General features: G+C 57.9%; 6 protein-coding genes across 6 annotated transcripts; all 6 read right to left on the minus strand.

Moving 5' to 3' along the window:
- Positions 1-330: 330 nt before the first annotated feature.
- LBRM_31_1170 (conserved hypothetical protein) lies at positions 331-1,740 on the minus strand (the record flags this gene model as incomplete). Its single annotated transcript, XM_001567064.2, has 1 exon — positions 331-1,740. The coding sequence occupies one exon, from the start codon at positions 1,738-1,740 to the stop codon at positions 331-333; it is 1,410 nt and encodes a 469-aa protein (XP_001567114.2).
- A 1,219-nt stretch (positions 1,741-2,959) lies between these two features.
- On the minus strand, positions 2,960-5,236 carry LBRM_31_1180 (conserved hypothetical protein; the record flags this gene model as incomplete). The annotated part of the gene is made up of 1 exon (XM_001567065.2): positions 2,960-5,236. The coding sequence occupies one exon, from the start codon at positions 5,234-5,236 to the stop codon at positions 2,960-2,962; it is 2,277 nt and encodes a 758-aa protein (XP_001567115.2).
- A 921-nt stretch (positions 5,237-6,157) lies between these two features.
- Positions 6,158-7,420, minus strand: LBRM_31_1190 (hypothetical protein, unknown function; the record flags this gene model as incomplete). Its single annotated transcript, XM_001567066.1, has 1 exon — positions 6,158-7,420. The coding sequence occupies one exon, from the start codon at positions 7,418-7,420 to the stop codon at positions 6,158-6,160; it is 1,263 nt and encodes a 420-aa protein (XP_001567116.1).
- A 1,128-nt stretch (positions 7,421-8,548) lies between these two features.
- LBRM_31_1200 (conserved hypothetical protein) lies at positions 8,549-12,001 on the minus strand (the record flags this gene model as incomplete). Its single annotated transcript, XM_001567067.2, has 1 exon — positions 8,549-12,001. The coding sequence occupies one exon, from the start codon at positions 11,999-12,001 to the stop codon at positions 8,549-8,551; it is 3,453 nt and encodes a 1,150-aa protein (XP_001567117.1).
- A 907-nt stretch (positions 12,002-12,908) lies between these two features.
- On the minus strand, positions 12,909-15,170 carry LBRM_31_1210 (conserved hypothetical protein; the record flags this gene model as incomplete). The annotated part of the gene is made up of 1 exon (XM_001567068.2): positions 12,909-15,170. The coding sequence occupies one exon, from the start codon at positions 15,168-15,170 to the stop codon at positions 12,909-12,911; it is 2,262 nt and encodes a 753-aa protein (XP_001567118.1).
- Positions 15,171-19,416: 4,246 nt separating this feature from the next.
- On the minus strand, positions 19,417-22,224 carry LBRM_31_1220 (conserved hypothetical protein; the record flags this gene model as incomplete). Its single annotated transcript, XM_001567069.2, has 1 exon — positions 19,417-22,224. One exon carries the CDS (start codon positions 22,222-22,224, stop codon positions 19,417-19,419), a length of 2,808 nt encoding a protein of 935 aa, XP_001567119.2.
- Positions 22,225-25,996: the final 3,772 nt, after the last annotated feature.

Consider the following 25,996-nt stretch of genomic DNA (forward strand, 5'->3'; position numbering starts at 1 on the left):
TGGGTCGCTCACCGTTTCGTACTCGAGCAAGACGCAGGAAACGATGGTGGTGTGAGCTAACGGCCAGCCGCGGGTGTATTCGAATACCGAGGAAGTGGAAGACAGCGGCGATGCAATTGGCGTTCTCTGCATCCTGCACATCTGCCTGCTCGAGGCGGCGGCTGGCCGGGAAACTGGCACGGTCCACTTCCTTTGGTGCTGGCTGTTCACGCTGCGAGCGACTGTGGTTGCGGTGTGTCACGCGGAACACACACACATACCCGCATATACGTGTGTGTACATGTGCATGCGTCTTTGCTTCACCCACGCATGCGGTCACTTGACTCTCCTTCATTTCAGAGTCGCACCCCCCCCCCACTCTGCGTGGGTGTTCCCATCCAGCGATGAGAAGCGGAAGAGAGCGTCAGAGACGTTCGAGCGCGGTCTGTCTCTAAAGGCCGCTACAACGTCAGCATGACTCGAGACAAAGCGGAAGAGATGCGTTGACCGAAGTGGCTGACAGTCTACTCGACACTTCCAAGGGCTCGAATACGATGAGGGTGACACGCGCACAAAGTACATGTGCTCATCAAAGCTAAACAAGTCGTCTCGTATCTCGCGGAGAGACACCGAAAGGGGTGCAGGCATGCCGGGCTCCTGGTCAAGCAGGATGACGAAATTATCAGCAGCATCCTTGGAAACCCCCTCCGCTCTCCTCTTCATTCCAAGAGACTCTAGCTTTCGGATAACGCTACGGTGGTAGCTCTGTGCGGCGCCCCACAGGCGCTGCCGGAGCTCTCTTTGTACAGCGGGCTGTCGCAGCACCACGACGAGGAAGTTTGCCGCCTGCGCGCGGTCCCACTGGAGGCTCGTCACGTCATCCACACGCAGCAGAGGATTGTCGTTGAGCTCGAAGGCAGAATTGGGGTTTGGCATTTTGGCGTTGGGGTAGACGTGTGGTCCGCCGTACCAAGAGTGAAGGATGGCGTGCTCGGCGATCGAGAAGAGCAAATTGTGCGGTATAGTCGCCAGAAGAAACGGGAGCGAGCCTCCAGTGAAGATGGGTGCGGTAGGCGCCTGCGTTGCATCAGAGGGAGAAGCCAAAACACACCGCTTCTGCTCTACCTCCACGCGGTCGCTGGCAAGCCTATGGGCAGTACGCCACACGTACCGGTAGTCCATGATACGGCGCTCTACTGCCTTAGTCATCTGCGATACAGTTGGCCAACGTACCACCGCCGCTGCCGGAGCACCAGCAACAGAAGTGGTAGAGGAAGACAATCGCTTGGCGCTACCGGCGGGACCCGCATCAGTCGACACGACCGTAACGGGCGCAGACTCTGAAGGCGGCATATCAGCTTCACTGGCGCAGCTCACCGATTGCTGTGCGGTCGGGTCACGGTTGGGGCTCTCCTGCAAGAAGTCGTACGCAGCGCTGCAAAGCCCGCGAAGGTCATACATGTCTGCGAGTGCCGTCGGAGAGGAGCCGCTTGCACGGGCCAGGATGCTGTTGTACGAGAAGGGCTGCATGAGAAGAGCCCCCACGAGCTGCTTGCGCGCCTCTCGGTACTGCGCCTGCAGCACAGCTCGCTCGCTTTCTGTGATGCCTTCGACATCAGCGTGTCCCGACTTCAACCTCGACGTGCCCTTGTATCGATGCGCTGAAGCACTGACAGCAGGGGCAACGACCGCACGTGCCAAATACTCCGACACCCACGGATGCACCGGGGAGGTGCATAAGTGCATCCTGCTTGGTCGCATGCGCAACAACGAATAAGATGCTGGAGCACTATGAAGACATCGAGGGGGTGTGCTGCTGTCTGGTCTGTTGTCGGTAGACACCTCGCTCTGTTCCACACCGTCGGCCTCAATGGAGGCAGGCAGCCGTAACGTCTCACAGTGATGTCCTCCGGCTCCGCCTCTCCACTGCGGTCCTTATTGTAAAATGGGAGGGGGAAATGAGCAGATGAGGAGGCGACAAGACAACACCACACAACAGCTCATGCATGCGTAGGAGGAAAGGTGATGACCGCACATCGTGCAGGTCGCACTTTTCGCAGAGCCTTTCCACAGCCGTTTACCTTTCGATGGGTCACACGTGCAGCATTCTTCCGAAAACATACACGTTCGACTCTGAAAAAGAAAAACGCCGCCTTGACAGACCTTCGGGGAGGGGGGAAAAGACGAACTTACTGCCGCAGAGACCTGCCCTGTCATCACATGGACGGACGCACTCAGCCTCGCCAGCCCTCTGCTGGTACGCCTCCAAGGGGGAGCGTTTTGTTTTTTGGATTGTTTTCCCGCTATTCGTTTCTATAAAGCACCAGCCGCTGACAACCTCTAAAGCATACGCTGGAAAAGGAGACACACACACACCCAGACACCAGCCACCCACACACCAGCTTAGCACGCGGCAGGCAAACCAGGCCGTGCCGCGCCGTGGGCGGCGCCCTACTCGAAAGGGAAAAGAAGGAAAGGGAAACGGGCCAATCAAGCCCCGGCAAAAAAGAGAGTACACGCGCAAAACGAGGACACAAGAAGGAACACACACAAAACTTTATGCCCAGGGTCACCGCCTGTCGGCCCGGAAGGTCAAGACTCGAGAAGAGCATCTATGGTGGAAGACAAGCGTGAATCGATTTAAAAGCGAACACGGAGGCCCTCGCACTTTTCAGCATCTACGGGAGAGTAAAAGTGCTCGAATACAACTACAGGCGAGGTCGCTACTACTCGAGGGAAAAAGGGAGTAAAGAGTACAGAAGCTCAAACAAACGAAGAAGAGATGGCGTCGCAAGAAAGACACACAGTCGGGAAGAAACGCACGAGAAACGAGTGTCAACGTGCAGGAACTCATCGATGGATCGGTTGAAGCACGGCTCCTCAATTCACGTACGCCCACCGCTGTCCAGCACCAGAGATACACAGCTCTTGCGTACTCGGCAGGGCACAATGCACATCCAGCTTACCGACGTCACTCTGTTTACTTACGAAGAAAACGCAGCGTCATGCGAGTGAGCTGGCTAATATGCTTCAACGTCGCCTCTGCATCCGACGCGGGTCTGTCGTTTACCTGGGCAATGTACCACGTGGAGGGCTGTTGCTTGAAGCTGCGGAAGAGGGGATGTTGACGCACTCTTGCCTTTCGACTGCTTGGAAGACTCATCAAGCGCAGAGGCAGTTGCTGCGGTGCCTCGGATGGGTCGGTCAGGCGGCCAATTGGCAGCCCCCACGGCGTGTCTACAGAAGGCCGCTCCAGAATCATCTCATCCTCGCCGAGGTGGATGAGCTTCACCTGGTTGTCGAAGGTGCAGGGCACCCCAGGCTCGCCTTCCATTTGTTGAGGGCCGGCGCTCGGCGCCTCGCCTTCGCTACTCGCTGCCTTTCCGGCCTCCATCACACCGCCACATTGTGCCATGGCGCCCTCTGAAGGCACAGCCGCGGGATGCGAAGTCGCCGCGGCTTGAGCTACGGTGGATTCGGCAAGCGCCTTCTTTAGGGCTTTCGGTTTTACTCCATGCTTCTTCCCCTTCTTGGCATCCTCCGCCGACACGATGGCTGCCGCGGCTGCCGGCGCCGGCGCAACACTACTGGCCCCCACTAGAGGCGTCTCCATCGCGATAGACGGGGCAACCGCAGATGGGGCAGCGGAGCGCTGCTGCAAGAATTTCGCCATTGCCGCCTCCACCCGGCCGCCACCGAGGTGACCGCCACTGATCTTATTGGGCGGCTCCGCAGCCGCCACTGACGGCGCCTTACTCCTAGGCGTTGCCATCGCGACAGGCGTCGGCGTTGTGGTGCTACGAGCGGCAGCCAAGCGGTCCTGTGCGTCCTTGGGCATCACAAGCAGCTCCAGGACGACAGTCTCGGCTGCCTCTATGAGGAGCTGCACCTGTGTCGCGTGTAGCGCCTCAACGCCATTCACTGCGAGCAGCCGTAGATGCTTGCCATACTCGCGCACAAACGCGCCCGCCGAGTTTGATAGAATGCTCGTCAATGGCGCATGCCAATAAAGCTGCTCATCGACCGTGAAGCCCCACTCCGCTGCGGTGCTCTGCCGGCGCAGGACAAGCGTCACGCGCTGACCGGAGGTGCCCTCCCCGCCCTGCGGGGGTGCCAAAAAAGCCACCTCTACCGGTAGAGACCGGGCTTCCGCCTTGAAGGCGCTGGATTTGAGGACCAGCTGCACGCTCCTATTCCCCACTGTCATTGACTGTAAGGTCTGCAGCAGGCGCTTCGTGTAGGCCGCGTAATCGCCGTGCGCTACACCGTCCACTGACTGACCCTGGATCTGCACGATAGACGCGCCTTGCGGCGTGGATTGAAGGAGGTCATGCAGCGTCCTCGCTTTCTCAAAGACACGCAGGCTCACGTCGATGTCCACCAGCAAACCTTGCTCGTTGAGCAGCAGTCCCCACGGCGTCACTGGCGTAGGCCGGTGCAGGTCAACGACAACGACGCCATTCTGCTCATCAATGCACACACGCTTCACCTGTGTGTAGGAGATCGGCGGTGAGTTCATGGTCGACTCGAGGACGAGGACCCAATCGCAGAGTTGGTAGTAGTACTGCGGATAGACTGGTGCCAGTCGCTGTGCGGCCTCGCTGACGCTGCCTTCGCGGGCGGCTGCCTTGATGATGGGCATGGTGAGCATGATATTTTTGTAAACAGCTAGAAAGTCCTCCAAAAGCGTCTGGGTCACCACAAGCGCCGCGACACTCGCCTCTGAGGTCTGCGTATCCTTCTTGGAGAGTTCCTCCTGAATGCGGCGCTGCAACTGCAGTGTCACCAGTTCGACGCGCAGCTTCACGCTCACGTAGGAGACCACGTAGAGCCCCTCCACAGCAAAGCCGATCGGCACCTGCCGCGAAGAGGCATAGGAGTGAAACTGCTTCACCACCGCCGCCTTGTCCGTCGGCGCAGTAGCCTTCTGCATATCGGCTGGGAGGGAAGTGTAAAGGGCCTGACGCACAATGTCCATCAGCTCACAAAGTGCCATTCGCGGGGTAAGGACAACCTGCGAGGTGGGACTCGAGAGCTCGTTGAGCCGTGCCACCATCGTGCCTATCCGGCGAGCGAGAAGCACCGAATACTCATCTACAGGGCTATGCCCGTGTGGTGGTGATACAGTCGGCGTCACCGTTTGTGGCGGAGCCGCGCTGCCCAGTATGCGCGCCGCATCCTTGCTGTAGATCAGGTCGGCGGGCTCTTTGCAGTTGCTCAGGCGATTCAGCGCCTCCGTCAGCGTGGTGCCACTCATGCTTGCACGAGATGCCCAGTGCACAGCTCCGGAAGACGCGGTGGAAGAGAGGAGAACAGCGAGGTACTACGGTGCACTGCAGGCGCGCAGAGAACGTGTGCGTATGAAATAAATGCCTGTGGTAGAAAGGGTGGAGAGCTCGTGGGAGTGGCGCCCGGTTTACGGAGGAGAAACAGGAAAGAAGCAACGCAACGGACGAGAATGAGAGAGCTCTCCGGAGCTATGATGAACTGCGTGAACTCGACGGGTAGATGTTCCAAGGAGTAACGGGAAGGGGGTGGTCCATCGGTCGGAGACAAGAGAAGCAGAGTAGTCGGGGGGTTGAGGGGCGGCAACAGTGAGGGGAGGGGGCTTGCTCAGTTGAACCGAGCACAGGGTGCCTTGGAGTTTCGCACCAAGGCCCCCCCAACTGGCAGTAACCAATGCTACTTACAGGACGGAGACACACGTGCGAAAGGTTGAAGAAAAGCTGCTCAGCACGGCACTGATGCAAAAAATATGCAGCAGAAAACGCGCACATCGCTTTTTTTTTTTTACGGCATCAGTCAATCTGGGGAGAGCGGAAACAACGCTGTGGAGCGATACAGACGGAGGAAGATACCCCGTGCAGCGGTGTCGGCGGGCATACCGCACAGGCCGAGGTCCGAGCAGAGCGCCCAACCCTCCATGAAAAAAAAAGCGGAAAGCAGAGGAGTAGTTGGCAACACAGGAGGAGATACGAACCACGCCGCACCTGGCGGTCACACAGACAACAACGAGTATACTCGTCACCTATTCCGCTGTGTCCCTGCGGCCTTGCGAGGATGTGGAGATGAGCATTCCCAACGCTACCTTGCGGCCCCTTACTAACCTACACAGAGAGAGATGCCAATGTGCAGATCACCAAGGAGACTTCGTCAAGTGTCAATCCCACCCTTTTCATCAAAACTCTAGCTCAACATACGCGTCCGCGTCGTGCTTGGCGAGCTCCCCCCTTGAGCGGGCCTCTGTTATCTGAGTTGTGCCCAGCTCTTCTATGCTCTTGTTCGTCTTGCGGGGTCGCCCGCGTCGTTTCGTGACTTTATTCTGCTTCTCCAGCTCAAAGAGGCGGGCAGTCGACCTTTGCTGCTCGCGCTTCGGTGCCTGTGCTGCCTCAACCTCGGCGTGAGCGTCGACCGCTGCTACTTTGGGGGAGCGACCTCGCCGTTTCCGAGTCGGTATCGCCGCATACACAGCACTCGCCTCCTCCCCCTCTCCTCCCTCCGTTGGCGCTGCCTCAGCGTGCATAAACCAAACGTCGTCTGAAGTCTTCTCGGATGTTGTGCTCTGCCGCTTCGCGCCAAGGAACGCTGAGAGCCTTGTTGATCGCCGACCGCGTGTCCGTACGGGCTTCATCGGGGCAAGCTCGTTCAGAGTCGTCAGTGCGGCCGCGTTGACATCGTCCGCTGCAGAGGGCACGGCTGGATTCAGTACCCCCACATTGGCCAACGCGCTACCATCGATAGAGGAGAGGTCCACATCTTTGTTGGTTAACCCCTCCACGACGGAGCGCTCGCCGGAGTAGCGCAGCCTCTTTTTGCTCACTTTGGGAAATTTCAGAGATGAAGCAGGAGCGTGCCGTCCTCGCCTCTTCACCAGACTCTTGGGGGACTCCTTGGCTACCTCGGTATCATCAGCATGGAGAGCATCCTTGACTCGCACCTTCAGCCTTCGATCACGTCCCTTGGGAGGGTGAATTGCGTTGCCCTCATTCCCTTCGCCTTTCACGCCAGCGGCCACCTGCTGAGGATCAGACGCCCCGCCAGCAACGGCAGACACAGCGCACTGCACGACCGCGTCACGACCGCTGTCGAGCAGCCCCCGCACGGTTTTCTTGGTTAATCGAGCGACGCCGTTAATGCTCGTTACCCGAATCGAGTTTTGGTAAGAAGCCTGTCCGTTGCCAAGCACCCCTCTCAGAGCAGCTGAGGACGCCACGAGGTCGGCTGGCATGCCGCGAACAAAGCACTGCGCTCGCACGCCACCAAACGGACGGAACGCGTAGTCGACACCAAAACTCTCGCTGTCACGGACGCGGTGGAGGTGAAAAGTGAGCGTTGCGTGGCTGATCGCAGTAGGCCTGCCCGTGCCAGAGAAGACCATCGACTCAATAAGCGACGCCGAAACAACTTTGACCGCGTAAAGCGGGACGTTGCGTACGAGCATTGGTGACGGTGGGGCGACTAGGACAGTTTTCCCTCTTTCTCTCTGCCCTTTTTGAGCTGATTTCTATGAAAAGAACGAGCAGGTGAGGTGATACGCGAGGTGGGAGGGAAAGATGCGAGTAGCGCTTCACCCTTTATTTGTAGGCACAGTTATACGAGCACAGATGATGCAGGCCGCACGAGCGTGTTCGACCTATGAATCGGTGTGCGCGTCTTCCCCCTGCATGCGATGCAGTGCCACGATAGGATTCCAGGAATCTATGAAAGGTGTATCTCTTTTCTCGGTGCTTCGTAGAAGGGTCTGCTTTACTGTGTCCTCGGGTGGATAATAACAGAAGCCCGTCCTTCGGGGCTCCGGCAGCACGCGCCTCTAGATGTTGGCAAAGTGGTCGCTGGCTTATGTGGATTGTGTCTCTGCTGCTGCGGTTGCGGAGCAGCCCTTCAGACGCCAATTTCTTTCCTCTCCTATTGCGCATTGCGGTCGAAGAGAGAGAAGCGTAACACAAAGAGAGGTGTACGGCGACAGGGAGGAGGACTAGTCGAGCATCGGGGAAGGCGGCGCCCGAACAAACAGGCATGCGTGGCGAAAATGAAATGGGGGATCTCGAAGACGAGCTTCTACGATACCGATCGCGCGAAACCAAGACCAAGCACCACTGTGACGACAGCTAGATGTGCGAGTGACGGAAGGAGCCGCAGCGCAGACGATCGTCGAGGATGAGAAACGAAGACGAAAAAGAAACAGCAGCAAAGCAAAGCTGCTCCGCTGCACTGTCACGCAGACGATGACGCCATTGCACTTTCGCCTACTCAGTAGGTGAGATGTGGCCTGTAGGGAAGGACTCTTGTGACTCACACGCTCAGCTAGAGGGCCTGCGTGAATGGATGTATGGATGGAAGATGGTAGTCGTGTCCACGCAGCTCCAACTCCTACACACACACACACTTCGAGCGAAGCATCTGATAAAGCACTTGTACAGCATTTTCTTCGTTTAGCTCTATGAAATTTGCACTGAAAGGAGAGCAACCACCACCCCCCCCCGCCCGCTCGCGGCAGCACACCGACACGTGGAGAGACACAGATGCACCGCTATGCTGCAAACCCCCCACACCGGCTGCCTCGACCATATCACTTTCGCAGTGCTCTTAAAACTAAAGAGAGTTTCGTGGAGCCTTTGATGGCGTCCAGCGCCTTCGTCTTGTTTGATCTGGACATGACAGAGAGGTCCTGTCCATTGAGGCCGTCCACCACCCACTTCACCTCACCCTGCGGACCCGCGTGCAGAGAGCGCAGAAAGGGGTGCGTCAGCTGCTTGGGAGCAAAGGGCGGCAGCTTCGTCATGATGATGTCCTCACCGGCAAAGGCCACCTTGATGTTCCATGGGTGCTTCGTACTCGACCGCTCCAACTCTAGTCTCGACCCGTCAAACTTCTCGATCCGCACATCGTTCTCAAAGGTTAGCGGCTTCGCTTTGAGCAGCTGGCTCAACGAAACACGCGGCACATCGCCTACCCCATCCTCGGCGGCGAGAACCGCTTCCGAGTCCTTCGCAGTAATGCCAGGCCCCCCTGCTGCATCATCGCCGCGCCCCTTGCCGCCTCCACGTTCTTCCTTGTCCACCTCAGTCTCCGTGGCGGTCGCCTTCGCGGAGTGCCTCTCCCGCTTCGTGATGCGTTCGCGCCCATGCTCGATGGCCACCTCTGCGACGGTCGGCGGGAGATCAATAAGTCGCACATCCACTGGAGCTGAGGTGGAGCCTTTGCCGGAGCCCTCGGGCTCTGTAGAGCAGGTCTCCTCATCGGCGGCCGCTGCTGGGGCAGAGGACTTTGACCTGACACCGCTCCTATTCGCCTCCACCTCCTTTGCCTTAGCGCGGGAGCGACCTTTTGTCTCACTCACCGCCTTCACTTCGGCCTCGGCGTCCCCAACCGCAGTGTCATCCGGATCAGCCTGGGGCGGAAGCGTCCCTGTCTCCTCCGTGAGTGTGGCATTGCCTAGAGACACCTCGGCGGCTTCGTTATCCTCCATTTCCTCCAGCTGCTTCTCGTCCACCTCCGCAGCTTTCTGCGCAGGCTCGTCCTCGTTGTCGTCTGCATCTTGCGCACCTGCCTCGGCCGCCTTCCCGCCTTTCTTCTGGCGGCCGCCGACCTGCGCGCTCTTTTTTCCCTTCTTCGCCGATTCCTTTGCCTTTTTGGCAGTTGCCCACTCGTGCTCGCGTGTCTTCGTTGACGGCTCCGCTTCAGCGTCATCTCTGCCCGTCTCGATGACGTCCCTCGCTGCCTCTTCAGCCGTACCCGCGTCCTCAGCAGTCTTGCGCGTCGCCGCACTCTCCTCGCCGCCACGAATCAACTCATCCGCCTCCTCCACTTTAGGGAGGACCTCGTCGTCATTGGCGCCCTTGAAACCTTCCATGATTGCGTCCTCGATACCGTCCTCCTCCTCGTAGTGCTGCTGCCGGGACGACTCCTCAAAAAGGGCGTCTTTCTCAGCGTCCCTGTTGTCCTCGTCATCGTTCGCATCTCCAGGGGCTCCAATCGTGGCCGTGGGTTTGGCCCAGTCCAGCTCCTCAAACGGGTCGGGCGCCACCATGTCCACCTCCTCCACGGCGGGCGCCTCACTCTTATCCGCTGCCTTGGCCTCCAGCTCCTCCTCACCACTGTGCTGCTTCAGAAACTCATCGGCGATCGAGGCGGCCATATCGTTGAGCTCGGCTTGTACCGAATCCCCCGTGTCCTTCGGCCCTGCCTGCATATCAGCTGCTGCCTCAACCTCTGCAAGCGTCGCTGCTTCCCTCTGTGCCTCTGAAGGGGCGGCCCCCACCCCCGGCATCTCCTGCGCATCGCCCACCTCTTCAGCTGAGGGTAGCAGGACCCCTTGAGTCGGCGGCGGTGCCTCAACACTGGGCGGCACATCCCCTTTCGAATCTGTCACCTGTAGATGAAGGCTGAGCAACAGCGAGCCAGAGACGAGACTCTTCATCTCCGTTGCCGAGAGCTTCGCCATGTCTTGGTTGTTCACCTTCAGCACACGGAGGCGGCCTCGCATGTCAAACAGAAGGTTTTTGGCAGCGCTCGAGAGCCTCGCGCTCGGTGCAAAATCAGACAGCACGGCGACTGAGTCTTTGAAGTACTTCAACTTAAGCCCCCACGAAATGGACGTCGACGCGCGTTCCATCATGAGGAGGCAGCGCTGGCCGACGCCTCCTTCGCCACCCTGGTCGGATACCTCAAACAGAACCTCGCGAGGCACCGTCAAGTCCGCCTGCTTGCGCCTTTCAATAGTGAGACTAAGCGTCTTGGTCGCGTGAGTTAGGGTAGCACGCAGCTTCTGCATGATATCATCGCCGCTGGCAGCGAGCTCTTCGTCGCTGAGGTGGACGGCACGTATGCGGTGGCGGTTCACCTCGAAAATGGCTAGCCCTCCAGCCTCGCCAGACTGCTGCTGGATGGCGTCGTACAACCGCTCGCCAGCCTCGCTAGAGTTGCGCAGCTCATTCTCCACTCCCACGAGGAGGCCCCTGCTGTTCAGGAGGAGCCCCCAGCGCTGGGCCGCGTCAGCGCGCTCCAGCGTTACCCTCCCCGTGAACGGATCGTACTCGACCACTCTTGCAAACGCCTTCGCGCTCGATCTGGACGGCGTCGCAACTGCCGCGGGCACCGGTGTTGTCGCCAGATGAGACTCCTCTACAGCAGTGGCGGCAGCGCCGGTGGTGGCCGCATGCAACGCGCGTCGATCAGCATCCACAGCGACCACCCAGCGCAGCACCTTGTAGAATGAATCCTCGACTATCCTAGCGGAGACGGCGTTAGCTGCCGGACTTTGAGCCAAGTCCACCGCGGTCGGGTCACTCTGAGGCTGCCGACGCTGAATCTGGGATGCAGTGTCAATGCTGTGGTACGCCGTCTGCATATCGCGCATTAGCTGCACAATGTCCTGCAGGTTGTTCTTGGTGGCAAGCAGAGCGCTGTGCTCATGCACAGACCGTTTGCGATCCACCGCGGGGTCCAGTTCCTGCTGAACTCGCTGCTTGAGCACTTGCAGAAACGATGTGAGGACGTCATGCGAGGTGCCCTCGCTGAGGCACTTCGCAAGAGCTACGACCGCTTTCGCCGGTGCGTTGTGATGAGCTAGAAAGGACTCCAGCTGCGGCATGAGCAGGTCTGCCTCGCTGTCGCCAAGTACGTACCGCAGCGAGGACGCGTCGTCTTGGACGGCAAGGGAGGCGCAAACATGGAACAGCGCAGTCTCCAGCTCGTACAGCAGCTCCTTTGGGGTGTAGGATAGGTGCGCCTGGATCGGGGTGCGCAGCTTTGTGAGCATGATGCTCTGCACGCGGTGGAGCTCTGTGGTGAGAGTACGATCGTACTGGGGGTTGGCAACAATGCGCCGTGCCTGGGCATCGTACACCATGAACGGCGCAGTAAATTTCTCCTTCATCCGTACTGTCGCGGCGTGGGTGTTTAGCCGGAGAGTCGCGGGCACGGTATTCACACACTCAGATGGGTCAGGCTCTGGCACACACTCCGCAGCCTCTGACACCCTTTTCTGAGACATCCTCGAGAGTCTGCTGCTGCAGTGCATGACGAACAGGACTGCAGGAAGAAACAACGAGGCGAGCAGCACAGAGTGCGATAAGGAAAGCTTCGATAAGGTAAAGATGTCTATGAGGGTATTCTTGTATCCGCCTGTGCAGGCGCGGGTGAGTGTATGAGAATATGGATTTGCTTGCGTCTATTGGCGAGCACGTCGTGGGTATGGGAGGGCGGGAGGCAGTGCGCTAACCTCGGCTCGCCTGTGGCCTATCAAGTCGATCCACGAGGTGGAAATCAAACGAGTCTGAGGGGAGGAGGAGGGGGTACATGAGAAACAAACAGCGACAGAAAGAGAGAAAGATGAAGACAGTTTGATGTCGATGAATGGTCGTGCTGGAAGAGAGGGAAATGGGGGGGGTCGCTAATCACCAACGATGCTCTCGGCTAGAGTGGGAGAGCGGGGGTGGGGAGAAGGGGGGATGCACAACCGTCCCTGCAGTTGCTGCCAGCAGCTGCCTGTTTGGATGGGGATCGCGCGGCTACTGCGCAAAATCCGTCCGCCCACGACGCATATGCGGGAGCTGTAATTATCTTATCGACCTCAGTACACCGCGTAGGATTAAAAGCCGCAGAATTGAGGAAAGAAACAGAATGGAACCCAGACCCTTCAAGCAAGCGAGCCACACGAGCCGACACAAGTGCGTTGGGGTCAGTCCAGAAAAAACTCCCCGGTGCACGTACGCCTGAGTGCCGCCGTGCGCTGCTCGTAGCAACGGTGCCGCCGAGTTACGTTGTTTACTTATGTCTTCTGTTCGACTCGCTTCGTAGTTTTTAAAGGATAGTGGACTAGTCCCCGCTACCCCACGACGGCAGCGTGAGCACCACCACCACGCATGCACGCACAGCACAGCAGCACAGCATGATCCGTGACACACCCCAGAGCGCAGCTGCATGCATCACACGATATTGTCAGCAATGTGCTCTTCCGGAGCCTCACCAATGATGTTCGCTTGGGCAAACGCCTTGTAGGCGCGACGGTCCGCGTCTTGCTTCTGTCGAGCAGCACGGTAGTAGTCCTCCTTGGGGCGAAAGGCCGTGTCCTTCAGGCGCAGGTCGAGCAGCGGCAGCTCCGTGAAGCCAAACTCCTCCGCAACCTTCTTTAAGTTCACCTTTGTCTCGTCGTACACGTCGCGCGGCCCAATAGTGCTGTAGGCGCGCATGGTGGTCTTGTAGGCATAGTAGGCGGCGTTCTGGAGGGCAAACAACTTCTTGTTCATCGACTTGAGCTTTTCTCCGACAAGATGGTAGCGACCACTAGTCTGAGGGCCAAGCTCGCGAAATTCAAGACGGTAGCGTCTGGACCCGTCTTGGCGCAGGTGGTGTAGCGCCCCGGCAACTTCGTTCGGACGCAGCAAGAGTAAAATATGGGTGTAGTTCACCTCTGCTGGGCCCGTCGCCTTGCCTTCCAAGGAGGTTTCTTCAGTGTCGGCATTGGTAGCTCCTGTCCTCACCTTCCTCGCCGTCAGCGAGACCGGAATAGGAGACGTGCTGCGCTTGCGCTGCCGAGCCGTCGTCTCCCGCCGCACCGCCACCTCGGCTGCTGTGAACGGCGTGGTGCCCCCTTTGTCCTTGCCTGCGTCAGCCGCAACTGCGCCAGGCGAAAGTACATCCGCTATGAATTGGCTGTAGTTGAGGACGTCGGGAATGAGGTCGTACTGCAGGAATACAGAGCCGCGCCGCGGGACAAGCCCGTGGCAGGACAAGAGCACAGCCGCTGTCTTGCCATTTCTCCCCCACTCGACCGTTGAGTCGAAGGTGACGCAAAGCCGCTGGCGGTCAGCCCTGGTGTGCATGTTGGTGTACGTACCCGCACCCCCGTAGTCGCTCAGCAGCTGCACATACGATGGCAGCTCACCTAGCAAGGAGTAGAGAGCGTCGTAGAGAAAGGTAACACACTCGCGCGTGGCGACGTGCACGACGATCCCGCGGTGCGGCACCAAGCCCTTCAGCAAGCCAAAGAGAAACTGAAAGCGATGCGCTCCTTGCGCCACAGCGTAGTGAACCGTCACTGGCGATCGAAGCGCTGCAACAGCGCTGGAGATGGAGGATGCTGTGGACATACTCGCACCACCTACACCGCTGCTGAGATCGCGCTCTACACGCAGTCTTGTCAGTAAATCCACCTCGGGTTCAGCCAGCCATTTCTGCTCTGCCGCCAGAACAGCGATTGCCGGAACGTGGCCGAGGCAGTCCCACCGATGCGTGTTAAGCAGCTCTGCCATGGTCCCAGTCGAGGAAGAAGACGCCGCTTTGCTGCCCTTGAGCGTGTGCAGCAGAGAGCCCGTGTGCGTCGGTGCACGACGCAGCAGAAGTGCGCAGCTGCCAATGAATTTCCAAATAGCGCTGCGACGATCCACCGTGAGGAACGCTGCAGACGTTGCCACCACTACGACCACCGCACCCGTGAGCACCGGAGTACTCACGGTAGTCTCGTCCTTCGGTGCCACCTCGTCCGCCCTACGTGAGTTTGACTGCGTCCTGCGTCGCTTTACCGCCAGCGTCGCTGAGACGGCGCTTCTTGGCTTACTTGCGCCAGCTTCACCGGCAGCATTGGCGATGGACGGAAACATTGGGTAGCGGCAGGTGTTCTCGCCACTGAGTAAGAGGACTGTTAGCCCGTAGCGCTCCTCTAGCTGCTCTGCTACTTCGGCCGCCTCGCTGCTTGTGTCGACCAGTACAAAGAGAAAGGCGCCCTCTGCAGCGGTTCGCTTCACCGCCTTGCCCTCGTCAGTGCGGCGTGCGGCGAGTTCCAGCGCCGACACCGCAAGGGTATCCACTACCGCCGCCATGTCCGCCACCTTCGCGCGCGTAACCGCCAAGGTGGTCTCGCCACTCTTCGAGCCCTCCGCACCGCCCCGCGTAGGGAGAGAACCCGGTGCTGCGAGAGCAGCCACCACAGCCATCTGGGTCCGAGAGAGCTTGTACGTCGCTCCGCTCGTGAGGCGGCCTTCCAAGTACACCATGACTGAAGGCGAGAGCGGCCCCAGGACCGTCTCTGGCACGGTCGTAAAGTCAACAGATTTCGCTCGAGCAGCCGCTGTCCCTACCTGCCGGGCGGCAAGGACGGGTACGACATCAGTAGCTCGCTTCGCCCTGGCCAGCCTCTCCCCTGCCTTGCCAAGGTAGCTCTTCAAGTGACGGAGGCCTCGCGTGTCCATTGCGGAGGTAAAGGAGGGGGCACAACAAGCGGGTGTCTGTGTTGGTGTGGTCAAATATGTGCACTGCAGTGTGGGGCCAGCAAAGACGGAAGGGCGGCAGATGCGCACACCGGCATCGGGACCCGTGAGGAGGGTAAAAAAGGGGAATGAGACAGTCAAACCAGCGAGACGGAAACGAGAGAGTGTAGAGAGGGAAGATGTAGGCGGAGCAGAGAGTTTGATACCGGGCGTGACGGCTGCGCTGCGCTGGTGTGCCGATATGAGAGGAAGCGAACACCTTCAAGTACAGACTACTGCTCACCAGCTGTGGGGGTGCTGCGTCTCCTTTGTCCCCAGTCACCATTTTTAGTGGGAAAGCCCTCCCACCCCCCCTTAACTTTCGCGTCAGGCGTGCCCTGTTCGGGCCACAGCATCGACGATGCGCTCCGGTACCGCCACTTCCAACAGCAACTCAGCAGGCATTTGACGCGGAAGAGAGGAGAGACAATCCAAAACCCAAGCGAGAGAGATGCGGTGGTAGAACGTACGAGTAAGATAAAGAGCAGTAAAGTCGCAGTCAGGTACCGGTACACGAGTAAGGTACTCGTCTGTGATGCCGTCATGCGCCCCGTCCGCCTCGGAAAGGGGGGAAACTATAAAATCGGTAGTGGTGCACTCACGCAACAGTGATAAGAGAGTGATGCCTCGCACAGCCAAAAATCCCGCGGAGTCTGAACTCTTCAGTGCAGACGGAAAGGGAGGGACCAACAAGCAACTGCATACAAGACTGAGAGCAGGCAAACAGTTATGCAAGTTGAAGTTGGGCACAAGAGAATGACCAGGCGGAGGAAGGGAGAGAGGAACAAGGAGGAACAGAAAAATGGAAGCTGATGCGTGTTGAGCACGTGTGCACCGATGAAGCGCACATAAATGGAGAGGGAAAAAGACAAGCGAAGGCAGCCGACCGAGTGGTGGAGAGGGAGGGGTGAGGGGGGGATGGGGCACGGGAAAAAAGGGAGAAAACCCCCGCAGCCTCAGTGACAAAAAAAAAACGCACAGGCGGACCCTGTCGAGGACGCACATCAGCAGCTAACAGCGCTGCAGCGCACCGTAAGAAAAGGAAAGTCGTTAAAGGCGGCGAAGAGGATCGCAATGCTCATCGGGGTTGGAGTGACAGAGACAAATCACAGAGACAATTCGAATGAAACAAACCGAGAAAGAAAAATAAATAAATGATCGGGAATGAAAAGAAAAGCGGGAAAAGAGAACCACACGAGTGGCTGCCGGTGGGTCCCCTCTCAACACATCAGTGAGCGTTGAGAGTAAGAGAGTAACACTGCGCCACATGTGTGTCTCTCCTCATACGCGACTACGAGCGTCTGCGTGCGTAGTTGATTTCCGAGCAGCGAATGAATGAGAAACAATGAAAAATATCGTGTATATCTTCTGTGTTCCGTTTTGTTGTGTGTCGTCCACCATTCGTTCGTTCAGTGCACATTACGCGCACTCGTTAATCGAGCGTCGACATTCCCTTTGCCCTCTCACTTAATATGATGCAACCCGAGAAGCAGAACAGGGAAGAGAGAAGAAGAGCTCAGCCAGTTCGAGAGGGGGGTACGTCACAGCTCTCCTAAAGTGTGACCATACACCCACCGTTTCCTTCTACACCCCCTCAGCTGCGTCACTCCCACTCTCGATTGTGTTCCTGCCTTGTTGCTGCTGCCTTCCGACAGCTCACGCATTTTGAGCCTTGTCAGTGGTCCACATACGCGAAAGTGCACAACACAAAGCCAAGGCACGTGGCAAACCGCTGGTGTGAAGCCGAACGAGGCAACGAAGAAAAGAGGAACAAGGCGTGCTCATGCACGTGCAGATTTGCCCCCCACAGTAATAGCATGGTAAAAAAGGAGACTCGGGCAACACCGTGAGGTCGGCAGTACAGGGCTTAGAATTAAAGAACGGGAAGAGCCCCTTTCAGCAAATTGAGTAGCTCGACGTACAGGAAAATCAGCGGTCGAAGATGCCGCCTTCTCGGGACGAGAATCAAAGAAAACGTAAAGACACTATTGCGTTCTCTCCACGTAGAGCGACACTGAACCACAAAGAAAAGCGCATGTGAACAGAAAGCCTGCGCACTCACCACACAACCACCCGTTGCATAGACGGCTACGTTCTGCACGGTGCGTACCTGAATCAATCTCACATGTCCCTGTGTCCGTAGAAAACAACAACAAAAAGGCCTGGTGTGCTCGCGCAGCTCGCAGTAGAACCCCTCTGCATCCTTACCTCCTCACTTGATTTGGAGCACTAAAGTTTCTTTCGCTTCAACTTGTGCATTTAGCCATACAGCATGAGCCCAACACCACTCGACCACGGCCCTGCCTCACGAGCGCACCGTATCGTGTAAAGCCACGATGGAGGCGCCTCACAGCAATGCGCCGACTCAGTCATCCGAGCGCGGCTCCCTCCCCCGCCTCAAACTCCACCTAGCCACCGCTGCGCAGGTCGCCTCACCGTCACGCCCGTTGTGCCGGTCGCCACCTGCTGCATCCCTCCGGGGGTGGCTCAGGCTCCCCACACCAGTGGGCAGTGGAGCAATGGGGGCACTACATCCAAGTCACGCAGACAGTCTGACCATCACATGGATGGCCCAGACGTGTTCACTGTCGCAGGCTGCCCCGACGCAGCGCCATCAAGGACCTGCCCGCCGGCATCAGCAGCGGCGCACTTCTCTGGCCTCGCTACATTGTGCATGCTTGGCCCTGCCACCGCCAGCAGTGGCTCCGCACTGGCAGGGATGGGGGGCTGCCTGGGCTTCCCCACAGAGAGAGAGTGGGGTGCAGGGCCCTGATGTGCCGCGCGCTGAGGCGTCCCCCACCCCCGTTATCGAGGAGGGGGGCGCAGTAGCCCGACAGAGGAAAAAAAAAGAAGATTTAATCGTGTATATTCGCCTAATCCTCCATATAGGCAAAGAGAGACAAAGACAACGAGTAGGAGTGGAACGAAGCAACGGTGAAGTTGAGGAGCCCCATTCACTGTTGCCTCAGGACCGGGATCAACGGGCGGAGAAGTGCCGGGAAAGAAATCAACAACAACAAAAGGAAGAAGGAAAAAAAAAAGAGAGAGGCCACACGGGCCCACGTAAAGCTACAGAGCCACAATCCATCAGCACAGACGCACGCACGCACTGAAGTTACAATGACATGACTTCACAGCACGGCAAGACGACGCGCGAGATGAGGAAGAGAGGAAAAACCGCCTTAGAAAAAAAAAAACGGAAAGCGAAAGACAAAAAATAGGCCGCCATTGCAGTCGCACGCTTCGCGATAGTGCCGCTTATCCTGTCATCAGCATCGCTCCTTGTGCCTGCTCTCCCCTCTGTGTGGGTATGCGTTGTGGAGCGAGATTTCCTCTGCGAAATAGCGAACGAAGATAGAGAAGACGACTCAAAAGACGCACAAGACGATCAATCAAGGCTCAGAGCACACCGCATGAAACACAAAGGTGAATCCCATTCGGAGACAGTCCAGTGAGAACAACGGCAAAAGGCGAAGAAGCACGTGTCCGCACTGGGAGCAAAAACAAACACAAACAGAAAAAAAACAGCACAACACCGCTGGCTCCCACACAACACGCACACACAGCAGTGTAGGCTGATAATCTGCGTGCCCCGCCTTTCTGCAGACGTGGGCAGGCAGGCAAGCGGGTGGGTGGGGTGGGGTGGGTGGGGAGTCAACATCACCACGGAAAGGTAAAAACGCTCGCAACAGGAGGGAGAACGGAAGAGAAAAGACGATCGACACACTCAACCAGTAACAGACGAAGAAAAAAAAAGGAGTGCACAGAGACACAAGCCCATTCGATCCATAATCGCACGGCCTACTACAGGGGCCTTGTGAGTGAGCAAATCAAATCAGAACAGAAAGGCCACCCGAGGAAAAGCAGCAACAGGGTGGACACATACGTGAGGGGGGGAGGTGGAGGGTGCACAAGAAAACAATAAAGACAGCAAAAGGCAACAGGCACATAGAAAGAAGGGGGAAGAAAAACAAAGCAAATTTCTAAAAAAGAACACATATATGTAGTCATATGTGTGTGTAGGGGGGTGGGAGGGTGTGGGTGGAGTACTGCGATCGAGCAAAAGCACGCCACGTACGCAGGCGCACTCAGAGAAATAAGTTACCTGCGGCACACAGCCGCAGTAATGCTGAGCCGTCTCGCCCTTTCGCGTCTTTTTTTTTTCATCTCCGTGTGGAAATCATCCTGTTCACTCAAAGATGGAAAAAAACGAAAGGCCAAAGCAGCCAGCACTTACGGTGCAGTGGGTACCAGTAGGGATAGCACCATCCTCGTCGTCCGTCTCCTCTGAGTTCCCGTCCTCTACTTCAGCGGTATCATGACTCTGCCGGCTGATCGCACCCTCTGGCAGTACTTCTGCTGACGGCTTCAGTAGCCCGGCCTCCTTGAGGTCTGCTTCCACGTGCTCTGCAAGCAGCCATCCTCCCTCCGTCTCGTGCGCGCTATTGAGCAAGTCTCTACTCTCAGAGACGTGTTTCACCGCTTGGCATCCGGATGACGCAGCTGCCACGTTGGCAGACACCGTCTCGCGAGATGCCTTGACACTCGTGGCAGTCGTCGCGAGAGTGGACGATGTCTCGCTGACCGTACCGGGGCTATCTACAGCCCTAGCAGTAGAGCCGTAGCCCGGCGCGACTGGCCGATGAGTGGGGAAATTCTTCATTACCCTCAGCTTGAGGTCTCGGCGGTAGTTAAGCACCTTCTCCCTCTCGGCCGTGTTGCACGCGCGAATCCAGCTTAACGGAAGGTACTCGCTCTCGAGGAGGGCTGGCTGCGGCGCCTTTGAATCACTAGCGCGGGTCCTCGAGTAGTCATTGCCGCATCTCGGCTCCCTTTGAGAGACCCGCGTTGATGACGGTGGCGGGGGTGGCGGAAGCAAACTCCGCTGAACTGCAGCGCGCTTCTCGGCGGAGTCGGCGCTCAGCACACGAGGTGTGAAGTAGTAGTAGTACCAAGTCAGCCACTCCTCCGCGTCCCGCGCAGCACTGTGAGTGTGCCGCTGACGCTCGAACAGCTCCATTGAGTGGAGCACCGTCGCCGCAACACACACAGACCCGTGACCAGTGGAAGTAGTGCCGTCCACAGCAGAAGCCCCGTTCTCCGGCTCTGAAAGTGTCGGCAGGGTAGAGCAGCTTGCATCCTCGCGGGCTTGCATGCCAAGGTATGCCTTTACCTCCAGAAATAGCTCTCGCCAGGGGTTCTCAAAGCGGTACTCGACCAGCTGGTAGTCCACTGGCTGCACTTGAAAATAGCAGGCAATGGAATACGAAGTATCACCATGTGCGCTCCTCTGCAACATGGGCCGGCTGTACACTACAGTGCGGCAGAACTTCGTATGGTACATGCGGAGTGCCCCAGAGCCGCACATCAGCAGCGACCGCTCCAGTCCTCTGACATCGGCCTCAGTCCTGTACTGAGCCAGAATGGGAATAATGTAGTAATAGTAGAGCTGCGCAAGACGGACGTGGGCCTCGCGTGCCTGTCGGTGTGCCTCTGTGAGAAGCGCAAACAGCGCCCATTCCTGCTGTCGGCGCTGCGCAAACAGTACACGCTCCACATAGGCGCGAGACCCAAGTGGATACCTCCCAGCTGGACTGCGCTGGCTGCCTCGTAGCGCAGTGACCGTCGTTAGGCGAGTGCAAGAAGGCGAAGTCTTGCCGTCGTGTTCTCTCGCCCTTGAAGCAGAGTCCCGGCATCTCAAGACGGCTCCATACATGACCGGAAGCTCCGTCTCGATATTCACCAGCTCATCGTCAAGCGCGACCTGACTGCTATCGGTGCTAGAGCGACTGCAGCAGCTCTCTGCGCGGTTGTTCTCCTCCTCGGCGCCGTCCTTTGCCTTCTTGGGAGGTGGTGCATAGTGGCACAGCCTTGCTAGGAAGGGCACGGGTAGATCGTACGGCACCGGCTGCGTGCTTTCACGCAGAGATTCGAGGGCCTCATTGGTGAGATGCGAAGTCACAGTGGAGGTGCCTAAAGCACAAGTGGGGGGAATGCTTGGCGGGCCGCTCCCTTCCGCACTGCGCACATTTGTTTGTCCAGCCGCCTCGCCATCCGTAGCACCGCTTGCGTGCGGCTGTGCAGAGGCAACGAGGGCCGCCCACGCCTCCTTGTACTCGCGAGCACGCTTCGCGGCCTGCTTCGATTGCTGACGCCTCTGGTGGTGCTTCTTCGCTAACTCTTTAGGTGAGATGAGCCGTCGTTCGGCGGAGAAGACCGATCCACGCGAAGACGCGGCATCGCTTTCCGTCGTATCCATTGAGAGAGTGCCGCTGTCGTTTGGAAATGTAGTGGTGAAGCGGAGGTTGGTAGCCGAGGTCGGACTCGACAGCACAGTAGACATGCGCACCCGGCAGCGCCGCGTGTCGAAGACGTGAAAGACTTGCGGGTTTAGAAGAAGCTCCGCTGTGTTGGACTCCTCACTGGGGCTCTGCACCTCCGCCTCCTCGAACTCCTCTACATCAATGCTAGCGCTCAGTACGGAGCCTGATATAACGGCGTCCTCGGAATCATTACAGTTCTCGTCGTCTCCCTCTGGTAGCGGGGTGGCGGCACAACGCCCCTCTCCGCTGGAGGAACGCACGGAGTAGCACTTCTGCAACGAAGCCCCTCCGCTCTCCGTACAGCCCGCCACATGCTCCTGCGGCTGCGTGTCTGCCGGCTCCACATCGAGCAGATGCGTCAGCGGAGCTGCCTCCACGTGCGGATCGTACACCTCGGGCCGACATAGCAGTCGACTCCACAGAGACAGCCGATCTCGATTCGCTGGCGCCGTGGCACTGTGCCGCTGCAACCGCTTTGGTTCCCCGTTGCATTGCCGCTTTATGGCAGACGCCGTCTCCGTTGGTGTGTTCAGCATCGCCCTATTTGGCCTCGAACCCTCTCCGCCTACTTGAGCGAGTGGGGAGGTGTTATTCGTTCCTCCACTGGGGACTCGCACAGCCTTTACTTGCGAGGCCTTCTCATCGTTGCCAAAGAGCAACGAAAAAAAGCTCATCGAGCTTGAAGGCCACGGCAAGGAGAAACACACACTTCGCAGCAAAGGTGGGCCACCCCCGTCACTTGATGGACGGTCGCTTGGTAAGAGACGAAGAGTAGTGATTCACACGCCGCGTCGGCGCTTTGTACAGTAGCGGCAACACGCGAGAATGGGGGGGGGGGGGGGGGGGGGGGGCGCGGAACTCCTCGCTTTGCGACTCTTCCGGACTTCAAATCAACGAAACAGAGGAGACGATCACAAAATAAAAGGGGGAGACAAAAAAAAACTCAATGGAAGACGACGCATACGCGTGCGCGCACCACTCAAATAACGCACACACCCACACACACACACACATACAATAAGCTCGGCAACACGGCAGAGAGGCAACCTGCCACAGCACTCCTACCTCCTGTATAAGGCCCTCCTCCACTCGCTCGCGTTTGCGGCTGATGTTGTTCTCCCAGTGACGGAGGATTACGGAGAGACGGCAACGGAGAGGAAAACACACAAAAAAAAGGAAAGACAACAGGAAAGCGCGAAAGAGAGAGACGTGCCGCTTGTTGGCCTCCTGCGCCTTCTTCCTTGCAAGTAAAACACACCTCGACAGCCGCAGCAACCGGGAACACAAGCCGGAGGTGGGAAAAAAAAAAACTTAAAAACTTAAAAACATAAAATGGGGGGCCAATCAACCAGGCGTGAGTCGCTTGATGAGCAGAAAATCAAAGGTGTGAATATGCGTGTATATTTCCTGGCAGGAATTCCACCCCCTCCCCCCATGCGCATAATGTAGGGACGCGCAAACCAACGAGCCACGTCGTAAGACAGAGCCGGCAAAGAGAAGAACAGCGGAGAAATCCACACCAGTCCAGGAAAAGAAATAAGAGTAAGCGGGCAGACGAGCGAAAGGAAAGTGTGAAAGTCGAAGACCCGAGTAGAGTGAGGTGGCTCAACTAAGCGTAATGCAGTGAAGAGGGAAGGCGAGAACGACGGGTCGATGGAAAGAAAAGACGGCATGGCGTAGAGATGAAGAAGGGCAGAGGCGAAGAGGAGGAGCATAAGGGGGAAGGCTCATGTGTGCGTGAAGGGGGTGCAGGGGTGCCACTCCAAACATTCCACTGAAGCGATAAAAAGGCTTCCCTTTTCGCTTCGATTTTGGGCACATGAACAGCGGTATGTACCTCTTGTGCAATGCCGCACCACAGACAAGGGAAAGACGTTTCTCTGTGCGTCAGTCCCTCGACCACTGGCAAGCGCCTCCGCCGCGTACAGTGCGGTGTCTCTTTTTTTGTGCGCACTGTTGGAGTGTTGCAAAGCGTGGCAGGCACACGACTCCGCCCGTCGTGGGGTTCAGAGAAGCGCATGGCAACTCCATCAAGCGGTTAACAAGCGTAAATGGGCAGAGCAACGGCTCGAGTACTGACAGCAATTTGCACCGAATAACGTCAAAGGCAAGCCTCCGCAGAGTGCCCAAAAAAAAAAGAAAAAGTGTGTGTGTAGGGGGAGAGAGAGAGAGATGGAGCTCCTCTTCCCCTTCGCCTGTCAGCCGGCAGAAGCCCACTAATGCCAGCGCCAGTCGTCTAGCACAAACTCCGTTCCGGCCCCGCCTGCCCCGCACAGGAAACCACAACAACCGGCGACAATCCAAGAGTGGCACGCATGCTCTTCTCTCGACTCTCTTTTCTTCGGCGCATGTGCCACTCCTAGTTGGTGTGTCGGGAAGTTGGGAAACCTACTTTACCTCCCACGCGCTGAGCCACCACGAACGCGCCCGCAGCCGCATGCGCACACCGTCACCGCCCACCCGCCTCCGTGTGCATGTGGCTCCGCCCGGGACGTCTAGTCGGACCACGCGTCTGCCAGGCACCCCCCTGACCCTCCCGCGCATACATCCGCTGCGCGAAGGGCCCCAGTGTAGACAAGCAGGCACAGGTTGTCAGAGGGGGAGGGGGGGGCAGCGAGAAAGAGGAAAGGAAAACTCATCCGTGCGTTAGAGTAGGAAGGGGCAGAGAATGGTATAGCCTTGCGCTGCCCTCTTCTTCGGCGAGTACGTGCATACCGTAGCCCCTCGTTTCCGAAAGTCTCGTTAGTCGCACCATTGTGTAGTATAATCTATCCCCTCTAAGAGTTGTTCATGAGAAACAAAGCAAAGAATGTGTACTCCTGTGAAACCCCCTACACCGGTGATACACAGAGGACAAACGGCTCCACTTTGATGGCGATGTGGCGCGCATGCATGGAGGATTCAGCGAGGAACACGCATGTTCAGCGCTTCTACTAGCTCAGTCCCATTCACCGGGAGGGGGGGGGGTGGAACGCGAATTCAATAAACGTGACACGTAAAAATAGTTAACCACACAGGCAAGCACAGAGGAGTGCTGGTGTGGTCCCCTCTCCCCGTACACCGTGCTGAGGGAAACCGACTTGGTTGAAAAAAACAAATAAATAAATAATTGAAAGAGACATGACTCGGATAAGGCGCAGTGCTTTCCACCTGTGTTCCTCGTCGACAAGGTGCGCTGTAAACGTCCACACGCGGACGCAGTGTGTTGCTGCACGTCAAGCGGGCATTACAGCAGACCCGCTGCACAGAGACGGTTGCTCGACAGCCTCTCCCGGAACAGAGAGGTCGAGGCCGTTGCGGAAAGCACAGCAAACACAAATAAATACACAATCGAAACAGAAACAAAATTTGGCAAAACTCGACCGTGGAGGTCGCGACCCGTCACGTGTGTATACGCCGGCGCACGCCTCAGAGCAACAGAAAAAAAAAAGGTAAATCGACAAGAAGCACCGAAGGAGAGGTGTGCTGCACCACCACCACGTACGGGAGGAGCAGACGAAACAGAGAAACAACGGCGGGAGGAGGGGCGGAGGAACACAACGACACACACAAAAAAAAAAAAGAGAAAAAAAAAAAAACAAAAAAAACACAACCGATACATCGAAGCAGCGCAGAAAGATGAAAGGGAAGACAAAAAACGTCACTGCGACGGAGAGACAATGTAGTGCACGGACCAGCCACCACGAGAGCAAAAGCAACGGTATTCCTTCGCTTGCCCCCCCCTCCCCCCGTGGCCGTTCTCTACCAATGAGCGTCAGCCCAACACCACTCTGCTACGGCCCTGCCTCACGAGCGCACCGTATCGTGTAAAGCCACGATGGAGGCGCCTCACAGCAATGCGCCGACTCAGTCATCCGAGCGCGGCTCCCTCCCCCGCCTCAAACTCCACCTAGCCACCGCTGCGCAGGTCGCCTCACCGTCACGCCCGTTGTGCCGGTCGCCACCTGCTGCACCCCTCCGGGGGTGGCTCAGGCTCCCCACACCAGTGGGCAGTGGAGCAATGGGGGCACTACATCCAAGTCACGCAGACAGTCTGACCATCACATGGATGGCCCAGACGTGCTCACTGTCGCAGGCTGTCCCGACGCAGCGCCATCCAGGACCTGCCCGCCGGCATCAGCAGCGGCGCACTTCTCTGGCCTCGCTACATTGTGCATGCTTGGCCCTGCCACCGCCAGTAGTGGCTCCGCACTGGCAGGGATGGGGAGCTGCCTGGGCTTCCCCAGAGAGAGAGAGTGGGGTGCAGGGCCCTGGATACCACGCGCTGAGGCGTCACCCACCCCCGTTATCGAGGAGGGGGGCCTTCATCCACGTAACACAGAGAGATCGTCTGTATCTGCGAGAAAAAGAGGAAGAGAGGAGCAGCAAAGCCCACCTGCCGCACGAACAGAGACACAAAGAGAGAGGGAAAGGGGCGACAGACGGGGGCAACGTGAGGGAAGAGCG

Source organism: Leishmania braziliensis, chromosome 31 (assembly GCF_000002845.2).
Source record: "Leishmania braziliensis MHOM/BR/75/M2904 complete genome, chromosome 31".
Lineage (NCBI taxonomy): Eukaryota > Euglenozoa > Kinetoplastea > Trypanosomatida > Trypanosomatidae > Leishmania > Leishmania braziliensis.